Below are 27,126 nucleotides of genomic sequence, written 5' to 3' on the forward strand. Positions count from 1 at the left end.
TGCGGAGCTGTAACTTGGAGGCTCAGCTCTCAACTTCGGGTGATTTTTCTTTGCTGTCCTCTCCTCGGGCAAAGTTTCCCGAGCGCAGCCGCGGGCTCGGGGCTTTTACTTCGGCCCCTGGCGTCCACACGCGGGGAGCGAGCGCGGCGGCGGCGGGGAGGGGAAGTGGGTGTGCGTACGGAGGAGGGTGTCCGGGAGCAACTCTACCTGGCTTCCCTCCGCCCGCGCTTCCCCAGCCCGGGGCTGCAGGCTCCCGGTGCACTCTCGCTCTATTTTTTTCTTTTTTGAATAATCTTTCATTTTAGAGTCCGCGTGTGTGGGGGGGAGCAGGGCGCACGTCTTGCTCCCCCCCACCCTTTCCTCCCACCCCTGCCACCCCTTTCTTCTCTCCCGGCCACGCCACCGCCGCGGCGCTCGCTGCGGCCACTGGTGAGCCCGCGGCCCCAGCGCCCCCTCCCCTCGGCCCGCCCCTCCCCCGGGGGCCGCGTCTGGCGTCCGCGGAGCCCCCCGCCCCGCACCTCCCCCGCCCCGCACTGGCCATTGGCTTGTCCTGGTCTCTTTTTCATGTCCAGCCCCTGATGTGTGTCCATTGGTGTGAGCTTCCCCTTCCCTCCTCCCCTTCTCTCCTGCTCGCCCTGCCCATGTTTTGTGTGTCTCTGTCCATCCAGACTCCTGACGTTCAAGTTCGCAGGGACGTCACGTCCGCACTTGAACTTGCAGCTCAGGGGGGCTTTTGCCATTTTTTTCATCTCTCTCTCTCTCTCTCTCCCTCTATCTCTCTTCTCTCTCTCTCTCTCCCTCTTTTTTTTTTTTTTTTTTTTTTGCTTAAAAAAAAGCCATGACGGCTCTCCCACAATTCATCTTCCCTGCGCCATCTTTGTATTATTTCTAATTTATTTTGGATGTCAAAAGGCACTGATGAAGATATTTTCTCTGGAGTCTCCTTCTTTCTAACCCGGCTCTCCCGATGTGAACCGAGCCGTCGTCCGCCCGCCGCCGCCGCCGCCGCCGCCGCCGCCGCCCGCCCCGCAGCCCACCATGTCTCGCCGCAAGCAAGGCAAACCCCAGCACTTAAGCAAACGGGAATTCTCGCGTAAGTAACCCAATAATAGTAATAATAATTATTAATAATCACGAGAGCGCGCAGGACTAGAAGCAAAAGCGAGGGGGAGAGAGGGGTGTGTGCATGCATTTTTAAATTTTTCACGAGAAAAACCTCCGAGAGTCGAGGTAAAAGAGATTAAACGGGGAAAAAACCCTCATCCCATCTGGAACCATTGCCGTGTATGCACTTTTGAGACAGCACGCACCTTTTAATTTTATTTAATTTTACAAAAATTTGACTCCTCCTCTTTCCTCCTTTCCGCCGCTTTATTTCTCTTTTCGAAAAGGAATGCAATGATTCCACTCCCCCCCCCCCCCGCCAGTTTTGCAAAATAATGAACAATGCTAAGGATGCGAACAACTCACATGCAAACCTGGGGGTGGGAGCTGGTGGGGAAAGGAAGGTTGCTTCCCACTCACCGTAAGAAAATGGGGGGGGAGGGAGTGAGTGAGTACAAGTCTAAAAAACGATTCCCGGGGAGAAAAGAGGTGAGACTGGCCTTTGGACACCAGCGCGCTCACGGTCAAGTGTGCAGCGTGAGGAAAGTAGTCATCCCCACAATAGTGAGAAAGTGGCACTGTGGAAAGGGGCCCCCGGCGCTCCTGAGTCCGCGGAGTCGGGAGAGGGGCCGCGGCGACGGGGAGAGCCGTGGGACCGGGAAGGACGGGAGACGCGGCCGGCACTGCCGCCTTTTGTTCCGGCCAGAGGTGGGTGTTTGTCCCGCTGCCTTTTGTGCCGGCTCCTCGCGCTTGCCCTCCCGCGCCGCCGCCGCCGCCGCCGCCGAAGGGCAGGAGCTAGGGCCGGGGGAGGAGGCGGCCGGGGGCACGCGGGAGAGGGAGGGAGGGAGCCCGGACTGCTGCCGCCTGGGTTGCCGCTGCCCTCCCCTCCCGACCGAACCTCAGAGGCAGCAAGGAGAAGACTGGCACATAAATAAATAAATATATAAAAATAAAATAAATAAAACAAGGCAAGATAATGTACAATTTCTTGCCCCCAAACCGAAGCCAAACGCTCTGCCAACCCTTTTCTGTGACGGCCTTCTCTTTGACTCCCCCACCAGCCCCCCTGCAAAAATCTCACAATCTCTCATCTAGAAAAAAATTTACAATCACCCTGTTCCCCCAAACCCCTTCAGTTGCAAACTTAGGGCGCCGACGGCACGGAGAGGGAGAGAGGAACTCCCTCCTCTTACTATTTTTTGGAAGATTTTCAAAAAAAGTGGAAGTGGATTTTGATTGGGAAAAATCTCGTGTCTGAATGTTTACAAGCACCGCGTGTGCGGGAGCCTCCTGCCAACAAACAGACAGAGGACCGAGCGCGGCGCGGCAGCCCCGGAGCAGGCGGCGGCGGCGGCCTGGCCTCGCCCGGGCCTTGCCCGACCTCGCCGCGCCCCAGCCCAGCTCCGGATCGCCCACCCGGCGCCCGGCGCCCACCCGCCAGGCACGGCGGCAGGCCACGCAGTGTCTCCGCGCCAGCCTGGCCCGCGGTCCTGGTCCGCCCCCAGCACAATGCCGAGACCTCTTCTCGACCTCCCAGACTGCGAAATCGGCTGGGTGAAACTCGGCTTTGCAAAGCATTTTTATTTTGCAAAGCAACTGTAAAAGCGCGTTCTGCGCCTCCCCTCCCCTCCGCCCTGGGTAGTTTCTCAGACGTCTCTTGTCCACAGCTCGGGACCGCGAGGAGGTCACCACGTGCTTTCCCTGCCCACCCCCCACCCCGCCCGGTCTGGTCACCAGTCCCCCTGCGCCCCGAGCACGACTAGGCCAGGTGGCGGGGTTGCCGGGGAAGGGCAGGGGAGAAGTGTGTTTGAGTGTGCATTTTGAGGGCGCTGGATCCTGGGACCCCGAGCACTTCACCCTTTGGGTCTTGCCCTCTTCCCCAGGCCTGGCTTGGTCTGAGGTTCTTGTGAGTCTGTATAAGAGCTGGTGGTGGTGGCTGTCTCCTGCTGACTGCGCCTGGAAAGGCGGGCGGTGGGCACTTAGGAAAGTTTGGCAGCAAGGGAAAGAAAGGCGTGAGGGCCCACATTCCCCCCCTACTCAATTTATGATTCTTACTTTAAATTTTTGATGCAATTTTAAAGGACCACCTATACTTGGTTCTGTGTTTTTTTAAAGGGGTGGTGGTGGGGGGTGCGCACAGGGAATTGAATTTTTCACTGGGCCCTGGAACTTGTCACACACTTCGGAAGCTCCCCCACCCCGGCACGTTGCGGGGCCCTCCCTCTCCCCACCCCCTCGCATCCCTCCCTCGCCCGTCTCCCCCGCCCCCAACTCCCCCGGCCGCGCCGGATGCGGATCAGACGCGGCGCGCGGCGGTGTGAAGTTACAGCCCGGCCAGGTACCGGCGGGAAGGAAGGGCAGTGTTCGCAGGACTCGGGAAAGTCAGGCTCTTCTTCGGAAGGATGCAGTGGGGGCTCAAAGGACAGACCGGGGCGCGCAGTCCAGGCTGCTCCCTCGTACACCTCTCCCTCCTGGGTCCATCTTGGGACACTCTAGGCTGGGAGGGTTAGTACCCCCTCCTCCTGTCCCGGGGTTAAAGGGCCAGTTTGGGAGGGGGTGAGGGGGCCACTTCTTTCTCTCCTCATTTTCTGGGTGCTCAGAGGGGGCAGGAGCCATCCCGGTCCTCAGGACCACCCCCCCAGCCCCCCGCCTCTGCTATGTGGGCTGAATGAGCCATTCGGTCGCTAGGAGGCAGAACAAGATCAAGAAAGCTCAGCGAACTTGAACCTGTACCAGAGCCTCCCCCACCTCCTGCCCGGCGATTCTCGTCCGGGGAGGAACGAGCTTTGCGAGGGTGGGGGTGGGGGGAAAGAACGGTTAGGCAGAATTCCCTTTCTCTCCCCCATCACCCCGTATGTCTTTGTTCTTCATTTTGACTTTAAAAATGCTTCTGGCCGGGGCCGCGGAGAAGCGACCGGGCGCGCGGCCGACACCCCCGTGCGCGAGCTGAGACCAGCGCGCGCCGGGCTCGGAGCACGGTGCAGTTTTCGCTTTCTTTCGGGGCCGGCATTTTTGGTAGGGAGGAACCGGGAGTGCGCGCTCTAGGGCTTCGGGGCATGGCCGAAGAGGGGGATATGGCAAGTTTGCATTTGGTCTCCAGGCTCACTTCTTCCACCCCCTCACCCCCATGCAAAGCACAGACCTCGGTGGCCTCGGCTGGCTTGCTGGGCGGCTCTGCAGCCCGACACCCCCCCTCTCGCCTCGGAGCTCGGAATCACAACAATAGTAATAGTTATCATCATAATGATGCGGGCAAGCAGCGTCATTAATAATGAATAACCGCAGCCGCCGCCGCGCACACCCAGTGCCCAGAATTGCAGGGGAAATGCATTTGCAGAGATCCCCCAAAGTAAAAAGTGTAAGCTTGTGGACACAGAATGAATTTCAGGACCCGCGCTTGAGGTGTGTGCGGAGATACTGAGACTGCACCAGGTTAACCAGCCGGGTTCTCCAAACCTCACTTCTTTTTTCACCAACTGGCAGGCCCAGGGAACCGTCAGCCCGCGGCCGAGCTGGCCGAGCTGGACGGGCATGGAGGCAGCAGTCAGGGCCCCTGGCTGCCCTCCGTCTCCGGGCCCCCGGGCCCCAAGGCCCCGCGGGCGCTGCTGCACGTGTTCGCAGCAAGCGCGGCGGGAGCCTGCAGCCAGCACGCTGCTCGCTTTGTGCCTCAGAGTCCCCGCGCCCAACTTCACTTTCTGCACGGTCCACCCCTGCCGGGGCCCCTGCCCCGGGCCTGTAGCCCCCGGCTTTGCTTTTGTTTCTTTGCTTTTCCTCTCTGAATTTCAGCCTCCGTTTGCTTCTTTACCCTGTTAAGACAATCAAGGAGGACTTGGAAAGCAAACTTGAAGACACATCTCCCTTCCCCCCTCCCCCTCCGCTCCCCGGCAGCTCTCGTTTTGCTCGCTCCTTACCAACATTTCCTATAAGGATTATTTTTTTCCCTTAAATTTATTCTTTTGCAACTACACAGAGAGGAAAGAGATCTCAGTCTGTCACTGAGACATTGAGACGTTCCAGGCTGTCTTGCTGTTTGAACGTAGAAGCATTTTATTTTCTGTTTCTTCCTCCCCTCGTAGAGAGAATTCGCGGCTAATTATTATGATTATTTGCCCACTCCCTTCCACTTCAATCGAGGACTCCCTGCTTTGTAGCCGGAGTTTAGGCCGGAGCTTAGAAATGTTGGTATTGTTGGGGCGAAGGAGGATGGAGTTGAATTGAGGGAGGGGGTAAATGGCTGAGGGTTAGGAAGGTTTTTAGGGAAAGGGGAATTTGCATTAAAATGCAGAGAAATTATCAGATGCCCAGAAAGGAAATGTTGATTGCCACTGAGAAAAGATGTCAATGCAAATCAGTAGAGTACACCATGAGAATTGTATTTTCATATTTTCTTTGTGTCCCACTTTGTCTGATTTTTAATAATATACCAGCAATGATAAAAACACGTTTTGGTATTTCTCTGAACACCACTAGCCAAATGTTTTGCAAGGAGACCGATGTTAAACGTATTTCATACATTAGGATATAATTCTTGTTAATTAGCAATAATTTACGTTAAGAGCATAGAAAATGTTGAGGTTACAGGTTTTATATCTGTACATTTGATCATCTTGTTATTTTCAAGAACTTTGCCTCCTATAAAATTAATTAGGTGAAATGTGGAGGTGTAATCAGCAACCTCTGAATTACCACTTCATTTCCCGGTTTTGATTGTAAATCAGTTCAGTCACTACATTTAGAAGACTTTAACCAAGTCTGTTTTGAACCACATTACCTTTAACTATTTGATACCTAGGAGAATATTTCCTTTTGCACCTAAATAATATTCCCACTTTTAGAAATGTGTCAGACCTTGGGAACAAAAAAAAAAAAAGAATCTTAACGGTAGAAATAAAAAAATTTTTTTTTTGCAAAGGTTCTATGTACTAGTAAGTTTGATAAAATAAAATATTTTCCTGAGTCTTCCTTCAGTCTGTAAACCTCAGAACTTGTAGCTAATGCTAAACAAAAAAGCCACATTTATCAATGTGTACTTAAAATCCTTAATTCAGACAACAGGAATATTTTGAGAATGAGTTCCCAATTCCTCACTTGGTCAAAATGGAAGCAAATGTGAGAGAAGAATGACATAAAGGCACAATGCAGAGGCACTTCCGTTTGTCTTCTTTTATTTGAAAAGTATGCATATGTATTCTGTATTTATCTTTTGGCCAGTATGTTGGGCAAAGAAACATAAGTGCTTACTTTACTGTCTTTATTAGTAGGAATATAACCTTCATATTCCTGTGGTGACCTTATGTTAAATTAGGAGGAGTACCAGAGGCTAGAAATTATGAGATGTCCTACTTGAGCACAGGTGCAGCTAGGCAGGGCTCTCTCAATATTATTTCACCTAGCACATCTGGGAGTTACTCCAGATCTTCCCCCTCAATATTCAGCCTGGGTAGGGTTGAAATAAATTTAACCTGAGTTCACTGGATTTTTGCACTTTATCAAAATCTGTTCCAATATTCTACACTCAAATTAAAATCTATTTTTTGATTCTCTGTGGCTTTAAGTTCATTAAATGTGAAATTGGCAGCTTGCTAAAGAAGGTCAGACTGATTAACTGTTTAAGACTTGTACATTTTCTGCTTCAGTTTTATTAACTGGCAGCATCCTGGATGTTTTGTATTTTGTGATTTTTTTTTTTTTTTGATAGAGCAAGCATAAGATTTCACAAGCAGAGACTTACCAACTCTCTTTTCCCCTTTGGAAGCTTAAAAAATGATAGAAGCTGGTAAAGTAGATGCTGGAGTATTTTAGTACAAAGTTAAAAAAAAGCAAACAGGAAAGAAAGACATGTCTACCTTGTTATACCATCCGCTGGTGATTATGTGTGCAGAAATAGTCTCATAATGAAGCATTTTGGAGCTCATTCAGAAAATTAGTCCACTTTGACAACATTAGGCGAAGTATTTCAAGTCTAAAGAAAGGACTTCTCAGCCTTGCTCTGAAATGTGGTGTTTGCTTGACCATTCTGATTTTTATATCATAGATGCCACCAAGTGCAAACATGTTTAGAATATTATAGGCATTCCATTTCTCAGAATAAAAAAAAATGACTAATTGGCTTATTTTCTTAAGTACTCAAAAGTATCCCATTTAGCTAATGTGTCTGAGAAATACTGCCCGTGAATTTGGTATTTCTTTGATTTTGTGGCACTGCTGAGAGTGAGAGCAGAAAGGTTTTTGGCAGTGTGAATTATGCTGCGACATGATTATTATTTAGATCCGTTTCATAGGTGCATGCAGTCGTTTTCTTATTACAGCAGTGTAAATGTGGCACATTTTTCGTGTGACATAGTAGCTTTCTTATTTATGAAGCCATGTCTGTTTACTTAGGAGTATATACATTCACACACAAAGGGTGTGTGTGTTTATTCACCTCTTCTTTCATTCTTTGGCACAATGGACAACTTGGTGTATAGGAAAAAAGAAACAAATTTGGTTTCTATCCACTTTTTTTTAACCAGTTTTTCTTGTAGTTATTATTTAAGCTTTCTTTATGTTCCCTGTGTTAACTATTTAAGTAGCATTCTTTCTAAACTTACAAACCAGACACATTTGTTGCTGTGGGTGTGTGCATGGGTATGTGTGTGTGTGTGTGTTCTCTGGAGTTATGCAAGGAAGACTGTTTTCTTTACATATGTGATGATTTGCCTCATTGACAAATTTGCTCTCTGGTTGATAACCTTCACATCCTTGTACGTTTTGTATGCTCACATTTTCTGGGTATTATATAGAGAAGCCTAGAAACACTTTACATGATGTGGTGGGATGGCATGGGGTTGAGATGTGCTTCTCCCCTTTCTGTCCTCTCTGGCACCTAATAATTGTGCTTTTGTTTCTCCAACCACAGCCGAGCCTCTTGAAGCCATTCTTACAGATGATGAACCAGACCACGGCCCGTTGGGAGCTCCAGAAGGGGATCATGACCTCCTCACCTGTGGGCAATGCCAGATGAACTTCCCATTGGGGGACATTCTTATTTTTATCGAGCACAAACGGAAACAATGCAATGGCAGCCTCTGCTTAGAAAAAGCTGTGGATAAGCCACCTTCCCCTTCACCAATCGAGATGAAAAAAGCATCCAATCCCGTGGAGGTTGGCATCCAGGTCACGCCAGAGGATGACGATTGTTTATCAACGTCATCTAGAGGAATTTGCCCCAAACAGGAACACATAGCAGGTAAATGAGAAGCAAGGAGAAAAGCTGTTTGCATGTTTTCTTTTCATTTTCAGAGGTGCTGTAGCCAAGCAGTAAGGAGTTGTGAAGTGCTTTCTCTATTACTCTATGTGACTGTCCCTGACAGCCCTGTAATGTTAAAATAATAATTTCTGTTGCTTACGTCCAGAACACAGAAAAATAAATATTTTCCACCTCACTGAATCAAATGTAGGCAGGATAGGTACACACATCAGACACCTTCTCTCTGGATCTGTCGATATTGGATTTCTTTTCTTCCCCATCCCCACCTTCTCATTTTGAAGTATTGAGCTTTACTACACCTAGTCCAGCTTCCATTGTCCATTTCCAGTCTTGGTGACGTGTCAGAGGCAAAGTGGCCATATAGGCATTTGCAGTTCAGCCAATGACTTTTTTGACTCAGAACATCTGGCCAGGCCTCCTTAGGGGTTCAGCTCGTTCTCAAGGCTTCCCTGAAGTAGAGTGGGCTGGCAGGGTAGTTGGAGGTGGTGGAAAGAGTTAACTGAGCTTCAGGGCTAGCCTTGGATCCATATTGGCTGTCAGCCCGGATGGGGCTGTAATTAAACACAGCCCCGTGGTGGGATGACACCATGACCTTGACTTTAAGATGCCATTTTCGACTGGCCAGGCCAGAGTAGAGAGGGCAGTTGCTGAAGCGCACAGACATGCTTACTCGAAAAGTTTAAGGGCATGTTGGAAATTTCAAAAGGTTGGTTTGACAGGAACGGCTGCTCCCTGCAGCCTGCCTCCTCAGCTAAATGATAAATGCTTCTCTGTGCTCTCTCTTGTCTCTGATGTGGTTTTGACAGATGTATCTTGATTTTGTTTGTGGTTTACACAGCCACATGTCACCCTTACAAATGTCCAGTCCAGACTCCACTGTTTCTGCTATAACACAATGTAAAAATTTTCTTGGAAAAATACACACACGTATTCAACAGCCCTCCCTCCTTCGGTTAATTTTAGCAGCGAGGCAGCTAGGTGTGTGGGTTTCTCGGCAGCTCAAGGGAAAAGGAATTAAAGGCTAGCAGTGGGACTTAAATTCCCTGCTCTAAGTGATAAACAATAACACTATATAGTGACCCTCAAAACATTTTTTGCTTGAGCATGTTAGACAAAAGTCAATGCAGATTCTGTGATGACGGACATGCCATGCCTGTTGGTGGATCGCTTTCTTCCATCTACCTAGCACCCAGCTCCCGAAAGGCAAGAGGTTTGTTCAGTTTTAGGAAAGGTAGTGCATATCATGAATTGATTCACTGGAACTTGTCTCTCCGACCTAGTTTGACCACAAAGTTGAACCATAATAGGTCAGTGGTCTAGAGGGGATTAAATGTCATATTATTTCTCCTCTCCCCCTCTAGAATTTGATCATTGAAACCAAATGTGGCATTTTCTTTCTTTTTTTAATGCTTTCTGTGATAACACTCAGATACTTTCCCTTTAGTGAAATGGGAAATCTGCTGCTAGGGAAGCTGCATTTGTGGAGTGTATTTCTTGAATCCACCACATTTACCTTATGTGACATGTAGGTGAAGATTTTATCTCCCCTACCCCCCAGCAGGTTGTGGGAATGACCATTTCCATGTGTTGTCTTGTGACTGGAAGGAAAATGAACAGAAGTGTAAGGCATGATTAATGAAGCAAGAGCAGGCGGAAGGGGATTTGTCGTCTTCGGAGATCCAAAGCCTTGCTAAATCACCAAATATGGAGTAACACTTGCGTGATGTAACATCGTATTTACATATCGAGCTGCTCGTTTAAAAGACAAAACACAGTGTCTGTCAAGCAAGAATTAAAACCACACTTCTTACTGAGGTCCCAAATAGGTTATTCAGTCTCAGATTAACCAGCTCAAAAATTCTGTGCCTCTGTATTTAGAGGAGGAATCTAAATGCTGGGGGGAAGGCCCTACATATAGTTAAGGCTTTTACTGCTATAGTTGTGAATCTATGTAGGGAAATAAGAGATATTTGCTTGAACTCCCTGGTTGTCTAAAGGTTCTGTTATTATTTTTTTAAAGAACAAGTATAATAGCAGAGCCTAGAGAAGCCAAAACCAAAAGCAAATTTAAAATATATTTTATAGCGCTAATAATCAATCAATTAACTGAGACGAAAAGCTCTCTAAGATGTCTAAGATATTCAATGGGCGCACAAGTGCTGTGACCCAGGTGAGGTAAACCTTTCGTGCATGAATAATTACAAAGTCTTGATTTCTTTCATTGTGTTTAATCACCTGTTCCCACCCTGGAACCGGCTGAACATAAATAGTTGTGGTCACATCTCAAAGTGATATGTCAGTAACTAGAATCACGACTTCTCATAATTCACAGTAATGAATTAAGAGTTTCTTATGGTGAAGTTAACATTCTACCATTGCACATAAATTCCGATGCTCTGGCCCTCAGGTGCCCCTGAAGCGAAGTTCTGGAAGACGGCTGTATGTGTACCCCCAGCCCATTTCTCTAAAGCACGTCTGCACAATTCCAAGTCTGCTTTTCTTTTTATGATGAGGAAGGAAACAATAACAGCAATCATTCAGTAGATATTTGAATTGTGTCACAAAAAGAAAGGAGAAGCAATGCCTTGTATTAAGGAAAGAGATATATTGATGAATCTCTAGGAGAATATGTTTGGCAACCACATAAAAGGTAGTCATTTAAGCGTGCTGGGTAGGAAAGGCTTTATTAAAGTGATGTAAGTTGGATTTGAGTTCACTGTGAGCCTGTACCATTTTATAGGCAGGAAGCAAGAATAAAACAGTGACAGATCTTCTTCCTAAGATAAATAAAGCTTAGAATTCGGGACTTTCAGATAGGAGAATAAGGCAGAGTTCTTTAAATCTTGAGTAAACTGGTATGCATTTTCACTGTACTCAGGCCTCTCCAAGCTGAGTTTTTTTTTTTGTTTTGTTTTTGTTTTTAGACAGAGTTTTGCTCTTGTTGCCCAGGCTGGAGTGCAGTGGCATGATTTTGGCTCACTGCAACCTCTGCCTCCTGGGTTCAAGTGATTCTCCTGCCTCAGCCTCCCAAGTAGCTGGGATTACAGGCGTGTGCCACTACGCCCAGCTAGTTTTTTGTATTTTCAGTAGAGGCAGGGTTTCACCATGTTGGCCAGGCTGGTCTTGAACTCCTGACCTCAGGTGATCCACCTGGCTTGGCCTCCCAAAGTGCTGGGATTACAGGCTTGAGCGACCGCACCTGGCCCAAACTGAGTATTTTTTAGAGGATTCTTTTTACCTGCTGAATAGATGGGTATGTGCTCCCCCACTTCATCCACGTACACATATGAGCTGTACACATAGATGTTAATCAGGTTGCTTTTTTCATTTTATTTAAATATTCAAAATATTGTGTGATTGTGATCCATTGAGATCATTGAAGTAGTATTAATTTAGCTGGGAATTAGCAGCTTATGTTGTGTGGGCCCAGTTCATCAATATGTGTGTCAAATATCCACCCTCAGATATCAGCAGCCTTTGACTTGCAGTCAGAGCTTTCAATAGGGGTTTTGTTTTGTTTTCTTTTTTTTTAGTCTCATATTTTATGATGGGGGAAATATTCATGGAAGATTACCGAATGTGAAACTGCTGTTCCCTTATAGAAAAGACCCAAACATTATCCCATCATGTCAGATTTGAGGTTTTGGCTTATTGCACATAGGAATCTTTAAATTAGGTTTGGGCTGTCATAAAGTTAGCTTTTTGAGAGACTAGAGAAAAAATATGACAAGTCCTATAAAATGTAGTAAAGTCTGCTCCTGTTGATATATAACATTTTTTCTCTTTAAAATCATGAACATAGACATTTATATCAGGGTATTTAAAATTATTTGCTTAGACAGTATAGCTGGTATTTAGATAATGATATATCAGACAGATACTCTAAAGAAGGGAGATATAGTAATTCAAAATGGAAATACATTAGCATGCTCTTAAAAGTAAATCAAATACAATATGCTTTTCAGAATTTAGAATATGAACTTACCTTTTCTTTTTGTATCCATTCTGATTCTCTCCTAGCTCAGACTGAACTGGAGGATGTATTTGTGTACCTTATGGTGTAATTGTAAATGAGACTATAAATTATAGTATGCTATTATGACTACTTATTTTTCTTTTCTCTTTATTTATGTGATTCTGAATAAAAACGACTGACCTCTGAAGTGAATTTTCAGCATGGCAGTTAAAACAAAAAAACACCACTACCACAAAAACAATATACTGGTGAACATTTTACTTACCTTCAAAATCCAGAGAGTAGAGAATATTGTTTCCTAATAAGTACCTAGGATTTTCATAGGGAGCCTATGTTTGTGAGGCCACTATCCAAAGACTAATGTTCATGAAACTGGGAGTCCTATATACAAGCTGTATTTGTAAATAAGACAGAGAAAGGTTGTGAACTGGCAGCTTGGATGTTTTGTCAAAGTACAATGTCAGAGAAACTCTTTCTAAGACAAATTGTAAATAGAACTGTCACAGTGATTGCATGATTGAGCCGCAGAAGTGTCCTACAATTGTTGGCATTGTCAGGACTTTTGAAAGCTTAATTAAACACAGTGGCCCGCATGGCTGCTAAACTTACTAAGGAAAGCCAAAAGGAAAAAAAAAAAATATCTAAAATGTAGAAGATCCTAAAGATCCCAAACTTCTTCAGACATTACCCTTGTGGTGACACAGAAAAGATGCATTGTGCATTTTCCTAGTCATCTTTTATAAATAATGTTTTGAGAATAGGTCCACGTGATATGAAGATCATCCTGTGTGTGATGTGGAGATTGTGTTAGTTTTTCTGTCTCCTGCTGTTACAGACAGTTAATGTAAAAATGGCCTTTTATTGGAAACACAAATATGTATTCACTTCAAGAACAGGAGCAAAGGGGGACAAAGTTTCCCTCCCGTTCTCTGTGTTTATTCTGTGAAAGCTTAAAAAAACAAAAACAAAAAAAAAATAACCACACACACACACACACACAAAACCAGTGCTGTAATTTCTTAAATCACCCCATTCCTTGTTGTGTTGCAAGTTGTGCCTTTACTATAAAGGATCTGAAATATGTTTTGCACACCTTTCTCTTAGTGAATGTGGCATTTAATTGTGGAGCTACACATGGGCTGGAAAATGCAACTGGGTGTAGAAACGTGCAGGCAGGGTCAGGACAGTCAACCTTCAGCTCAGGGAGGAGGCGAGTTGGATGCATATTAATGGCACCTTTTAGAGTCCTGGAAAATCATTAATTTCACACTGCAGCTTCCATGTAGTTTGGCTAATGTGGGAGTACTAAATTGGGGTACATAAAAAACATGCAAATCCTAGGGAAACATTTTTTAGATTTTTGTGATTTCTCAATGAAAGTGTTTAATAAAGGAGAATAGGTGAATGGTGGCTTTGCGTGCTGGTCAGTAAGAAAGGAAGAAAGTTTGGCTTTCCTTTGGGGGGAAATATTAAATTTAACCGAAGGAGAAAGCACAGCTAGGGAGATGCACCAAGACTGCGTCACTGGATGTTAATTTAATCTACTTTGGTTGGTCTGTTCACACCCCTTATTGCACAAAGAAGTCATTTGACAAAATTTACCCCAAGCCCAAGTCTGTTTTTACATACAGTAGTACCAGCTTTGTGCAATAAAAAGCACTTAGCATCAAGCTGGACCCAGCCTGGCACCTTGCCACTTTTTTAGCATGAGATTTAATCACCAAGCATCTTTAGTACCTTTCTGCTTGTTCAGATTTCATTTGGGTCATGGCTATGTCAGCAGTGTTGTTATTTCAAGGATTAAAAAAAAAAGATTCTAACTTAGAGCCCACTTTTAACATTATTTCAAATCAAGCAGGTTTTTATGTTATGTGTCAATTTGGATGACATTAATGAAGTTCATAAAATATGTTCAGACTATATAATTTAATGGATAATGACTACTATTTTTATTTGTAATACAAATAGGAAATTGACTGTTGTCTCCCTCCCTCCTTGGTTCTTTTCTCCTACCTAGGTAAATGGGCATCCTTAAACAGCTTCTCCCCTTTACGACCAGGGTATAGAGCACTGGCCAATATCAGTAAATTTACCTTTGTAATTTGCCACGTAGTTTTTACAACATGACCTAATTAATTTGAGCACGAACCATATTATTGCTACTGGAGTCATTTTCTGTCACAAACTTAATTTCCAGGAAATGTAACCTGACAAATAAGAATTCTTTAGCTCTCTACATGTGCTCCTAGAGACCAAAGACAGATTTAAAATAATAATAATTTTAAAAGTGCCAGCATTATTAAAGCCAGTATACTTGATGCCAAACTCAATTTGAAGCCAGTAAACATCAGACTGTATTTCTAATCAGTTTTAAAATGTAACGTATTCCATATTGGGTTCATTGGAATTTGTCTCCCTGCTTTTTACTGGCCAGCTGCACTCCCTATGCATTTTTAAAACATTTCAGCAAAGGCTTTTGCTGTTCTTAGCAGGGTTAGTAACTTGGGGTCTATTTCTGAGCTCATTCGTCATTCTGCAATGGCATTGAGTTAGGTTGGCAAGGGAAGGATTTGAGGCATGGGGAGTGGTGAGGTCACTTCTGATCCCAGCAGGGAATAGGTGAGCTTCATTTGCCTTTACAATAGGCGCACAGTTACTGCACCTTGGAGGAGCTCTCAGGTGCCGCTCAGATGGGCGCATGTAAATGCCCTGTCAGATGCGGAGCTGGAATATTAATGCTTCTTCCACCACCGCACCATAATAAAGCTGTACACAGCAAGCTTAATATGCAGCTAGTCTGGGGAATTGTATAAACTTAGATAGCCCAGTGTGAAAGACAGCAATGGAAAAATGCTCGATATGCCACAGTTTCCATTCTTGTTCTCCTTTGATCTATAGTGAAATGAAAACATCATCCTTTTCTTCTCTTGGAGTTGTCTCCCCAACTCTGCCACCTCCCAATTCACCACCAGAATTTTTTTGCATGTGCTGGTATGGAGAAATGCAACATAATTTGTTTCATATGGTTAATTACAGGCGTTTGAATATTTAAAATTTTAAATAGCCACAGTTCCAGCTTTTCCCGTTAAAAGTATGTGATTTGAACAAAGGGAGTACAGTGTAAATATTTGTGGTGATTTGCAACACCCCTCTTTCCCCATTAAACACACACACACACACACACACACACACACACAGAGACATTCAGTTTAAATCTAGTACTGATCTAAAGGACTTCTGTACCTTCATTTGTACTTTTTTTAAAAAACAACTTTCAACTGGAATTCCATTAAAATATTTCACCATTATATTTTTGAGTCCACATTGCTTGAGGTTTTAAAGAAGATTTTTATAATGTGTTCCTTTAACAGAATCAACAGCTGTCAGAAGCAGTTGTGGTAGATCCACAAAACGTATAAAGAAAAATACACGTTTCCTGAAACAAAACACTTGGAAAAATAAGCTGCTAAGAACTGGCGAATTAGAAGTTTGCAGACAGGGAACTGAAGTGTCATCTCTTGGCTCACCCTGGAGACTGATGTGAGCGGATCTGATGCAATGCTGCTGGAAGATTTACCTGCACAGGTTGCTCCTCTAAGGCAACGCGCAGTGCACGATTGACGTGTGCACCAGAGCTAGGCTGGGCCTCAGCTTGCTCCATCTTTTGCCCTTTTTGATCTCTTTAGATAGATAAAATACCAAGTTCTCAGAGTGCTAAACAACAAATTATATATACCTAAAGGTGAGATGATCAGGTTTAAACTTCCTGTAAAAGAGGCGAGAAGGTGCCTTGCACACCCTTTTCCAGATAGGGCTGGCAGCATGTTATTCAGAACTGAATCGGTCTCCGCCAGGGAATTCCCAGTGGGAACCTGGAGCAGGTATGTTGATGAAGGGGATACCTGGGGACCTTTGGTCACTCACAATGAGTTTTTGTTTGTATTCTCACTGTTGTTAGCATTGCCAATGAACAATTGCACCTACAATTTGATTTTAGTTTTAGATAGAGGCAAATCCACTAATTAAAAACTCCCATTAAAATAAAGAATGGAATTATTGTGAAACCTGCAAGGGTGCCTTCAAAAAGAAAACCAGTGCTGTTGTATACCTACCTCGCCTTTCTATTTGCTTTTTGAACTTTCTAAAAAACACAAGGAAGCTTTTTGCTAAGCATCAGGGCATTTAAATTTATATTCATCAGTTGTTCATTTTCTTAATATGTAATGATGCATAAAAAGGCTGCAAGGAAATCACATCTGTTAATTTTTAGGGAAATAAAGTGTAGCTTGGATTCTTATGTTGGAGCACAAAGCACTGTGTGCCAAGTCTGATCCTGTACATTTTAAATACAGAGTTTTAATATTTGTCCAATCCCTGCACCTCCCCAAACAAAAACAAACCTCAAAAAACTAAGAGAACCAAACCTGAAGTATTCTCCTTCACCAACTCAAGGTATACCATGATTTTATGATTTATTTACATTTAGGGGGGGAACCCCTCAGTGAACCATTTACTCCCCATTTTAACTCCCCTGCCCCGATCCTTTCAGTTTCCAGTTAAAACAATGCATTAACCAATGTTAAATCTTAAATCTCATGAGTTTCTCTCTCCTACTCCATCACACCCTAATATTTAAAAAAAAAATTATTCCTTTACATTTAAAACTGAACATTGGCTACTGAAGAATGATTTAAAGGCTGAAAAAAATTTTAATAATAAATCGTAACCTTCTCATGTTATGTTTTTGTTATGTTAAGGAGAAAAAAATCAATAAGGAAAAATTTAATTCTGATAAAGATACTCTTGGATCTTTGAAAACAACTGCTGTCCTTTTAACTAAAACATTTGAGCAGCTTCAAAGACTATGTATTTCTTCTGATCTTGGAGCTGTGTGACTGGTAGCAAGAAAGAAAAAAAATCTTATTCTACATACAAGTGGATTGCTTAACAAGTCAGCACAGACACGTACTTGTTTGTACAATAGAGATAAAAATTCCTGTATAAAAATAATTCAGCTGCTGACAGCAGGCATTGTTGTTGGACCTGTCTTTTGTGCTTGTCCCAGCTCTGGGTCCCCCTCCCCTCCTATCTGCTTGGGGCAGCCTGCTGCCTGCACACTGCTGACCAGAAGTTAATTGCTATATATTAAGTATATAGGTATTGTATTTAAAGAGGAATATCTCAAGACTTCCTATATGCATTCCACTTTACTTTCTGATGTGATTGCGGTGTTGCCAGCAGGGGGGTGGCAGGCAAACGCTCTAATTGGGAAAATCACTTGAACGCAGTTAGGGGAAATTTGGCCTTCAAGTCCCATTTGCTCTGTAGTGTAGCATCGGTTTCTAAACTTTTGTTTTTAATCTAATTCTGATTTGCCCTGTCACATCCCATATCAACCCTCATTGAACTCTACTCATGTAGAGTAACATTAGTGTCAAACGGAATTGGTCAGGACTGTGGACCTGTGGCTCATACAGATGGTTGTGGATGTGGGTTCCATGCAGCTCTGCATCCTATCCTTTCTAATAAATGTTAAAATGTGGCACATTTCTGAGCAGGGCCCAAGGATAAGAGAGTTAAGAAATCAGGGGGTAGTACCTGAGATTTTTCTCCCTTCTCTTTCCGATTTCCTTGATAATATCCACATTTCTGGTAAGATCAACTCTAGGAGAAAGTCTGAGTCTGGGGGAGAGAGGGGGAGAAGGATGCGGAGAGAGGTTCTTGGAATATTCTTCGATAGCAGTTCAAATGAAATCCCCACAGCAGAGAGCTTTTGGGTCTAGCAGTGGAGCGGTAAGCTCGGACACGTGGCCTTTCGAAGCTGTTATTCTCAGTCTGACTTGCACACCAGCTGAGATAGGACTTAACATATACTTTCTTGCTTTCACCTGGGTTGGAGAGGTTGGGGTTGGGAGGAAGAGGAGGAGTTCATTGGGAATTCTGTCACTAGAATTTTTTAAATGTCAGGAGGTTAGCAAGGTGTGAGTTAGCATTCAAGCAAAGGATTCTTCTCCAGACTAGTAATTGGAAAGCCTGCAAATCCAGGTTCCCACGATACTCTCTAATAACTGGGGTGGGATGGTGGTGGTGGGTGGACACCATAACTTTCTGAATGTCAGCTGATGTCTGCATGACCCGTTCACCATGGATTAAATGCGGCTGGTGCTGAATGGAGGAAATCAGAAAGGCAAATCTCAAGCAACAGGATTTGCGCTCCTCAGAAGTAAACCAGACCTTGCTCCTCTCCCTCCTGTGCCTCTCCTTTCTTGCTGGTTTCCCTTTGGAAGCAGAAACTTCTAAAATTAATGCCACTCCAAGCCAATGAAAAAGCTGTTTTTATACCACAGTGGATGTTTACACAGGAGAGACAACTTGAGGGGGAAAAGGCTTTTTGGAAGGGTGGAGGGACTCGAGTTAATCTGTTCTGTTGGAGGACTATGCAGTATTGCCTATGAGCGACTCTGGGCTGTTTTTGATAAATTACCATGTTTAGAGATAGGTTTGGCTCTTAAGGGCTTAGTTTTATGAACAAAGTCCGTGACGATGTTTGCAGCCTCTGTTTGTCTCTTAGCCCCTTTGGCTTGACTAGAAGCTCTATGTTTAGTTTAAGCTCAGTCTGGAAGATATAACAATTTTGCATTAAAAAAATGAGGAAATCATAGGAAGAAAAACCCTTTGCTTTTTGGATGAATCTTACTGATAATTTGCTAAAGCTCATTTGAATTTTAAGCACTTCTTTAATCTTCAAAGGCTAAATTGCTTTATGAATATGCATGGTGTGGGCAGACTTCAGTTCATTACCTAGTTGTAAATTCTAATGACCATTAGGTCCTTCCAGTAATTGCGAATTGTTTTGCATTTTTGATTGGCCTATTAACATGTACATTCGGTGCACATCAGGCTGGCCTGTCAGCCTGCTGAAGGAGAAAAAAAAGGTGAAAATTGTTTATAGCACCAAGATTCTTAGATTTTCAATCTTGCAAAATTGATGATGTAAAAAAATTAAAGCAGTGTTTTTTCTTCTCAAGATTGAAAGTTCACCAAGAGATTTGACATATTTAATTTACATGATGACTTTGCACTCCTTCATTAATGTAATTTGCATATGAAGCTGTTGTTAATCACTTTTGATCATGTTTTGTGTATTAGCTGCCTCAGTGGCTCTCCTCCTCAGATGCCCCAGTAGAAAGGAGCAAAATGATGCATCTTCTTGCCAAGTTTCCTTTAGTGAATTGAGGAATTAGAAGTCTAACCTTGAGTAATTACATATGTTTTATCCGTTTTCTTTTAACGTTAAGTACAGTTTGTGAACGTGTTGGCTGGAAATCGTTCTCATTTGGGGAGAAGACTGTAAAATTTAAGTATATGATTGAGGCACTTCCAGATACATAGAGAAATATGTATTGCCTGTTTCTGTTCCCCACGAACATTGCAGGGCAGTTTTATTGTTAGCAGTTTGATGTCAGGAAGCCTTGGCTATTCTAGTGTATTAAGACATCAGGTTCCTCCTTTGGAAGAGGGAAGGCTACAGAACTACAAACCTTTCTAACAATGCTTTAGGTTTCTTCTTTAGATAGATGGCTGGCACCTAAAGGACTTGGGCCTGGGTTTGGCTGACTCTTTTATCTTTTAGATCAAGTAAGTTTTCTCATTCAGCTGCTGCTCTAAGCTACAATGTGTCCTCCCCTCATCACCAAAGTATATCCTGGTCTCCAGGCTCCCTGGGTTCCCAGTGTCTCCCTCAAGGTACACGAGTGCCCTGGTGGTGAAAACAAGGTGCTAACGGTTTCCGATTTTTGAGAGCCTGTGATTTTGGTGTTTGCCTTTGCTGTTGAATAACCTGTGTTCTATTATTGATGTTCATCTTTGGTTTATGAGTTTATCACTGGTTAACAAGCAGAATCAGAACACTGTAACTGATATTCTGATTAAAACGAATGTTTAATGAAAGAAAATAAATTGTGATGGAAAATGAACAATGTGTAAGAAACATAGCTATAATTTTAACCTCCCAGGGACCTAGCACTGCCCTACCGTGACTTCCATCCATACCATGCTAAAAGCATGCTTCAGTTTAAAGTTGTTAATATTCAGCTGGGAAACAGTATCCAGAACACAAATAAATTATTAAGTGCATGAACTTTTTAGGCAGTAAGATGAACTGATGGGGTCCATCTGTGAGATCCAGGGGCTTTTTATTTGTGTGTGTCGAGCGATTCTGCCCTCTCCGACTTCACAGCCTTTGGTCTCCGGCCAACTGCATGCATAATTGATTCCACACGCACTATCATTTTCTTGATGTAATTGCTTTACTAAGATATGATGAAATCTAATGGATAATTTGCTATTTGAAAATGGTCAAAAAAAATCTTCATACTTTATGTGGGGCTGAGTGGGCAGTGGAGAAAGGGGTATTCAGCTGACCTGGTATTTAAGAAAACAAAACAAGCAACACTAACTTATGCATGCTGCTTCAGTCGCGTTGGCTGTGGATAGGAAGGTCTTTGTGACATATGGAAGCCAGTGTATAAATCTCTCTCCTTCTATCTTGCATCACCCCCTTCATTCCTTCTCTCTTTCTCTCCTCTCTCTCTCCCCCAAACTTTACAAGAAAGGGATCCTAACAAGGTAAAAAGTAAACAATTTAGTCATCACAAGCCTTATTATTCAGTCTATCCAGGAGTTTTGCCATGTCGGTTTATTTAACTTCCAGGAATGTAAACACTGACACAGCCCTAGAAGCAGCAAGAAAGATTACAGTATTAGAGTTAAAAACGTGAGCATGGAGGAGCTGTGCTTTATACTCTGCTATAATAACACTTTACATTGAAACATAATGGTAAGTCAAAAGCGACTGGAAACTTCTGCTTATATGGAGTACAAATTTCATTCTAATAGATTGGCATAATCTAGTGTACCCAGGGTAGATTGTTATATAATGGAGAAACTGTATAAATGTCAAGTACACAAATAATTCTACAGGAAGTAAATGAAAAGTATTAGAATTTCTTAAGTCACCATTAAATTTTGTTGGTGGGACAATCTCATTAGCTCCTTCAAAATCATGTGGCTTTGCATAAGTCTTTTGAAAATGTATTTTCAGGGAATTTACAGATGGTGAAACATTGTTTTAATCCAAACCAGTTAATGCTTTAAATCTACCTTTAAAAAAATTGTACTGTTTTTCGAAGTACTTAAAGGGAGTGGAGGGGTAGAAAGTGTATAAGTGAATCCATCTCACTGTGGCAAACTGTTTTTCAAGTAAAGTCATAATAATGAACAACACATGATCTGAAATTTGATCAGCAAACATATACTTATGCCAAGGAATTTTCTTTTTTTCTTTCCTTTTTTTTCTTTTTCGCCATTCACATACCAAGGTTCTGTAAATCAGTAAACCAGGCAGAGAGTAACTATTGTAAGGGGGAAACCAAATCATAATACCCAGAATGGCCCAGAAGCTGTCTTTCTGAAGAAACATTAACGCCACCACCACCAAAAAAAGAAAAACAAAAAAACAAAAAACAAAGCAAAACAAAACAAAACCTTTTTACAAAACTGGAAATGACAGAATAGTTTTAAAAGGAAAAAAAAAACCCAAAAACCAAAAAGCAACAACCACCTTCTGACGCTCAAAACTTCAAACTATTAATAGACCACCAGTGAGATAGACTGTCTTTGTGCCTTGAAATGCAAAATGAGGGAAATAATTAGCAGAGGAACAAAATTCTCAAAATTTGAAGAACTTCTGTGATTACTGGGGGTACAGTGAAAAGAAAATGCAAATTTCTTCCTGATCTTAATTAGATTCGATTGTGCGGTGGGTGTGTTGGATTTGGGGGGAGGGGCAGAGGCAGGGAGTGCTGGGGTGAGGCGTGAGGCTGAGTGTTGTGGAGACAGGTTAGCAGGGGCCCGGCGGTGTGGCAGGAACAAAGGCAGCTTCCAACGCTGGTGCAGGATTCCGAGCCTTAACCCAGATGCTCATGGTGCCCTAGTCTTGAGTCCTTCATTTAGGTGGGCTTATTTCCCACTAGGTCTGGGGGATTTCATTTGTCCTTTGAGGGGCAGGGTGGACACTGACAGAACAGCTGCAGCCGGCAGAGAGGGTGGTTAGGAAGAGGGAAGCAGCCTGTGGGTAACTTCCCGACCACATGGGAAGGCTGAATAAGACGTTATGGACCCTGCCTTGGGTACTGGGGTCAGCGTCTCCTGGTGGTGTCTGCACAGGGCCCCCCAATGCCAGGGCACTGCCAAAACACGCTCTTGAGTTTAATGGTAGTGGTTGGTCTGAGTCCTGCCAAAGTGTATGGAGCAAGTTTCATTGGCTGGACTTTCCCCTTGCATGAAATAATAAAAGCCCTGGCCAAGGCTTATGAATCTATTTTTGTTTCATTAATATTATTTATTATGTATTTTATTAATATTTTTTGGACGGACCTTGCTCTCATTTGACCATTTGTAGTTATAATTAATGCATTCCGTACTGGTTGTAAAAAGTGGACTTGCATTTAATTGCAAGTCAGGGTAAATTAATGGATATGATTTAAAACAAAACTCACTTAAAATATTCTTGCAGAACGCAAAGGAGGGGGCAGTCCCAGTATTTAATTTATTTTCTGGTTTAGTGTCAGTGTGAGAGGGTCGAAAAGATTCTGTGGGTCCAACGGGATTTGTGTCTGTGTGTGCAGGACCGTCGGGCAACACAGAGGGAGGAGAAAAACCTGGACCGGAGTAGGGTAGCCAGGAGCTCTTTTTTTTTTTCTCTCTAATTTCTGAGGTTGCCAGGAGGGGCTTAAGCAAAGTGGTCAAGTCCATCTGCTCCGGAGAAGGTGGTAAAGAAAAGAGGTTAGTGGCAAGAGGGAAGGAGCACAAAGGGAAAATTGTACATTGGGAGCGTTACTCTCCCTGGCCATGGTGTAGCCAGACTGGTTTAGCAGACAGAATGATAGATTGTTTTGTCAGGGGTCCCAGGGTGCGCCCTGAACTTGAAGCACTTTGTTTATCTTGAATAGAAAGGGAAAAGCGCAGACATAATCGATGTCTAGTTTTTAGGAGCTCGAAAGAGGTAGGAGAACAGAGAAGACTCGGGAGGGGTAGTGGGAGGTGGGGGAGGTGCAGGCCCTGATTGTGGTTGTCCATTAACAGATGAACTTGGCCGAGGGCCAGGCTTTAGATGAGAGCGTGTCAGGGCCCCAGTGCAGCCAAGCCTTTTCAGTGGTTTTTTTTCCTTTTTCTTTCTTTCTTTTTTAAATACCTGCTGACTGTACATCAAATGCTCCCTGGTCTTTTGGCTAAAGGCAAAAAAATAAAAAATAAAAAAAATAAAGAGACGCACAGCTCAATTTTTTCCCTCCTCTGAACCAGTTGAGGCCAGTCTTTTGGCTACATATGCGGGTTCTATCATCTTTCCTGGCTTGCCGTTGGGAAAAAAAGAGTTGTGATAACGCCAGTAACCTGAGGGCCAGATGGGAAGGGTTTGGTTGTGTTCAGGCGACCAGGTGTGAGAGCTCGTGGTGCAGTGGGGTGGGGCGTGGCTGGCGTGCCTGCGTGTGCAGGTAAGAAATCAGTGGAAACTCTTTTTTTTTTTTTTTTTTTAAATGGCTGAAGTTTAACTTGTTGCAAGGGGCCTGTGAATTAAGCTGTCGGTGGCTGAGAACGATAATATGCAAGGAAGGCTCAAGGAAGGCTCAAGAAAGGCCAGGGGTGGGGAAAAGGTGCTCTTGTTAGAGGCGCAGCCTTTCCTGGGCATGACCGATGGCAAACCCATGTGTTTGGGCTTGTTTTGTTCTCGATTTTCTTATCTTCTTGGCCTCTTCCTGTGTTTTTTAGTTTATTGTGACATTATGCATTCATATATGAATGTTGGCAAGCAAGAGTCATCATCCCAATAACTTCCTGACATTTTTAGCTCTTTTAATGTGCAGTCTTTGCCCTCCTGCCACAAGTGGCGAAGTAATTGAATTTCCCTGTTACTAACTGGCAGGAGGTATGTTCTAGTTCCCACCAGAGGAGCTGCTGGGGCTAAAGCTGGGTTCATAGAATCCCACCTAGGGGACACCAGGGCTTTCAAGTGGTTTGGGGACCTGTCTGAAATGATATTCACACAATAAAAAATATTTTTCCCATCATAGACTTGAAAAGGCACCATTGTGCACATCTATATAAAATGTGATAAAATCACATTTACTTCCCCTGGCTGAGGCCTCATAAGGGAGGCAGGATTTCCTTCTCCTTTTCTAGTAGCAAATAAAAACTGGGAAAATTTGGGGGCTTCTGGGTTTATCCCATGGATACCTGCCCCCGCTCCCGCCCGCCAACTCAGCCAAGCCCTTAGAGGCAGTCTTCTCTCCCACCTAGATGTCTTTGTAACCTGAGCTGGTAAGAAAGGGAGGAGGGACAGAAAGAGGGGAAATATGCCCTTGACATATGATGTATCTTCTTTCTTTTCTTCTTCTCTTTGATTACACCAAATAAAATGGTTTAGGCTGAGGGTAAAGAAGTAATACCATTTCTAGTTGTGCAACCTTGGGCAGATTTCATTCCCTAAGCCTCCGCTTCCTCAATCTGTAAAGTGGGGGGAATCACGGGGCTTGCCTCATAGGGCCTTTGAGCATCCTATGAGAGCATGTGGGGGCGCTGGGCTCAGTGCTGGGCACATGGTAAAACATGTCACAAAAGCTCATTACTGTTACGGTTATGACTCATGGCTTGGAGCTGTGTGCTCCTGAGGTCTCAAAGTAGTTCCCCCATTATGGGGTGAGCAGGTTGGGATGAGAGAAGAGCAGGGCAGGTGGGGGTCTAAAGAGCTCAGGGTCTCATTATGTTTCTGGTGGCAGCTCCCTCAGTGGGTGGGAGTCCCCTCTCCCCATAGACGTGTGTTGCCTTACGAGAGGCTTGTGCCTGCCTGGGTGTGTGACACAGTTACTCTGGGTTCAGATTTCTATGTTACTGCTAGCTGGTTGGGAGAGTCTGAGGGAATCATTTCACCTCTCTGTGAAATGGAGACAACTCAAGGTCCCTTACCTTATAGAGTCCATGTGAGAAGTAAATGAGGGAAAGCACAGACATTACTCGCTCTGGGGGCTGCACCTCCAGAATTGCTGTTGTCATTACCATGTGTCTGACACATTGATATTCCATCCCACAACAACCTCAGAAAGGAAACACTCCCATTAGCCTCATTTGGTAGAGGAGGAAATTGGGGTTCATCAAGGGTTAAATGACTTCCCTGAGGGTCCACAGTTGTTCAATCCTTTGGCCTGTGGCTGCCACCCTCTGCTACCTCTTCAGTACGTGTGCAGCTTTCTTCAGCGGTGCCAGGCAACAACTGGGCAGGAAGCTCTGGTGCTGGACAGTTGTCCCTCCCATGGGTTCTGTGGTCAAGTTTTTCAATCTTCTGGGAAAGAGAAGAATGTTCCCCTCCAGTTCTGGGCATATTGAAGGAGCACAGAGCTGTTGGGAAAAGTTGCAATGTAAGGAATCCTGCTTTGCAAGTAGTCATTTCCCCATCTGTCCAGAATGAGCCCGAAATCGAGTGAGGGTCCTGAGAAACAGAGGGAGGAGGTTTTACTGTTTGTGTGTGGCTTGGTCAGGAGACTGCAGTGGGCTGAATGAGAAACCAAGCTCGGACTTTTAAGAAGTGGTGAGGCTTGGCCTGCAGCAGTTCTGTGTGTTGTCTCTGTGGCATTTACTTCTCGGATCGTACCTTCAAAGGCTGGGGAGAATCAGAATTATACAGGGAGGGAGAGACTGAGTGTGAGTGAGTGTGCGTGGCAGTGGTGCTTCTGAGGACGATGGGTTCTGGGGGGTCATAATCTGCTTCGAGGAGGTTTTCATTTCTGGCTGAACAAGGCTGTGGTAAGGCAAGTCCGGAAGGCGTGCTGGAAACTTGAGGGAAGTTTTGAATGGAAACTGCAGTCAACAGCTCCATATGATCCGCATGTGGCTTCCCCAGAGGCAAGTTTTCAGCTGCGTGGTGGCCTCTCCCAGTCACTCCACAGGCTGCCCTGACACTGTTAATATTTGCTGAAGCAAGACCTGAGGTTCGTTGCAGATGGATTACACAATGTATTCCAAAACCAAATGTTACTGTTTTCCTGTATTCTCCATCCTTTCAAATTGGCCAGGCTAACATAGACCTCCACTGATAGAATTTCAGAATCATTTGGTAGTTGAGAAGCGCCTACTTCATGTGGAGGCCCCGTGGGAGGAGTGGAAGAGTTGGCCTCAGCACTGGCGAGTATCGGATGGGAGCTCTGCTCACTTGGTAAGTCCTTCTGCTAGAACCAAGGGAGGCTGTTCAGATCCATCACAAAGAAGTTGTCTGTCACATCCAGGTTGTCTTCTGAGTTTGAGGTGGGATGGAGGTGGCTGCTGAGAATCCATGTGGGTCAAGAGCTCCAAAGCTTCACTTTTACTTCGCACTCTGTCCCGGGGCATGGACGTCCTCAATGGAGGTCATGCAAGCCCTTCCCCCTCACCCCTTCTCTTGGCCCTCTTCATTGTCTCTACATACCCTTGGGTCAAGAGTGTAGTGGTTCTCCCTTGTCACCCTGGAAGAGAAGCTCTTAGTTTTATTTGCTGGGTCTCCTAGACTGAAATGATAAAGCTTAAATGATAAAAGGCGTATCATGGCTTTAGAACCCTTCTTATTTCCCTCGCTTGCACCCCCTAGTTTTCCTTCTCTTCCCTTGAAAATCAGTGAAAATCAGGCCACATCTCTGATGATGGCCTTTTGTTTCTTTTTCTTTTTCTGTTTCTGCCTTCGTTAGGTAAGCACAAATTTAGTGTCCCAAGA

The 27,126-nt window shown here is 44.2% G+C and overlaps 1 protein-coding gene across 20 annotated transcripts in view; it reads left to right on the top strand.

Moving 5' to 3' along the window:
• Nucleotides 1-357: 357 nt before the first annotated feature.
• BCL11A (BCL11 transcription factor A) overlaps nucleotides 358-27,126 on the top strand; it is a 102,431-nt gene continuing 75,662 nt past the window's right edge. For 5 of the 20 annotated variants that reach the window (XM_019021561.4, XM_004029277.5, XM_031008277.3 and 2 more), the window contains exons 1-2: nucleotides 532-1,093; nucleotides 8,003-8,332. In XM_019021561.4, the coding sequence (XP_018877106.1) occupies nucleotides 1,039-1,093; nucleotides 8,003-8,332 (385 nt within the window). In that variant the 5' untranslated portion in view covers nucleotides 532-1,038. The other 15 variants (XM_004029278.5, XM_055378880.2, XM_055378877.2 and 12 more) reach the window with 13 other exon arrangements.

Source organism: Gorilla gorilla, chromosome 12, assembly GCF_029281585.2.
Source record: "Gorilla gorilla gorilla isolate KB3781 chromosome 12, NHGRI_mGorGor1-v2.1_pri, whole genome shotgun sequence".
Taxonomy (NCBI): domain Eukaryota; kingdom Metazoa; phylum Chordata; class Mammalia; order Primates; family Hominidae; genus Gorilla; species Gorilla gorilla.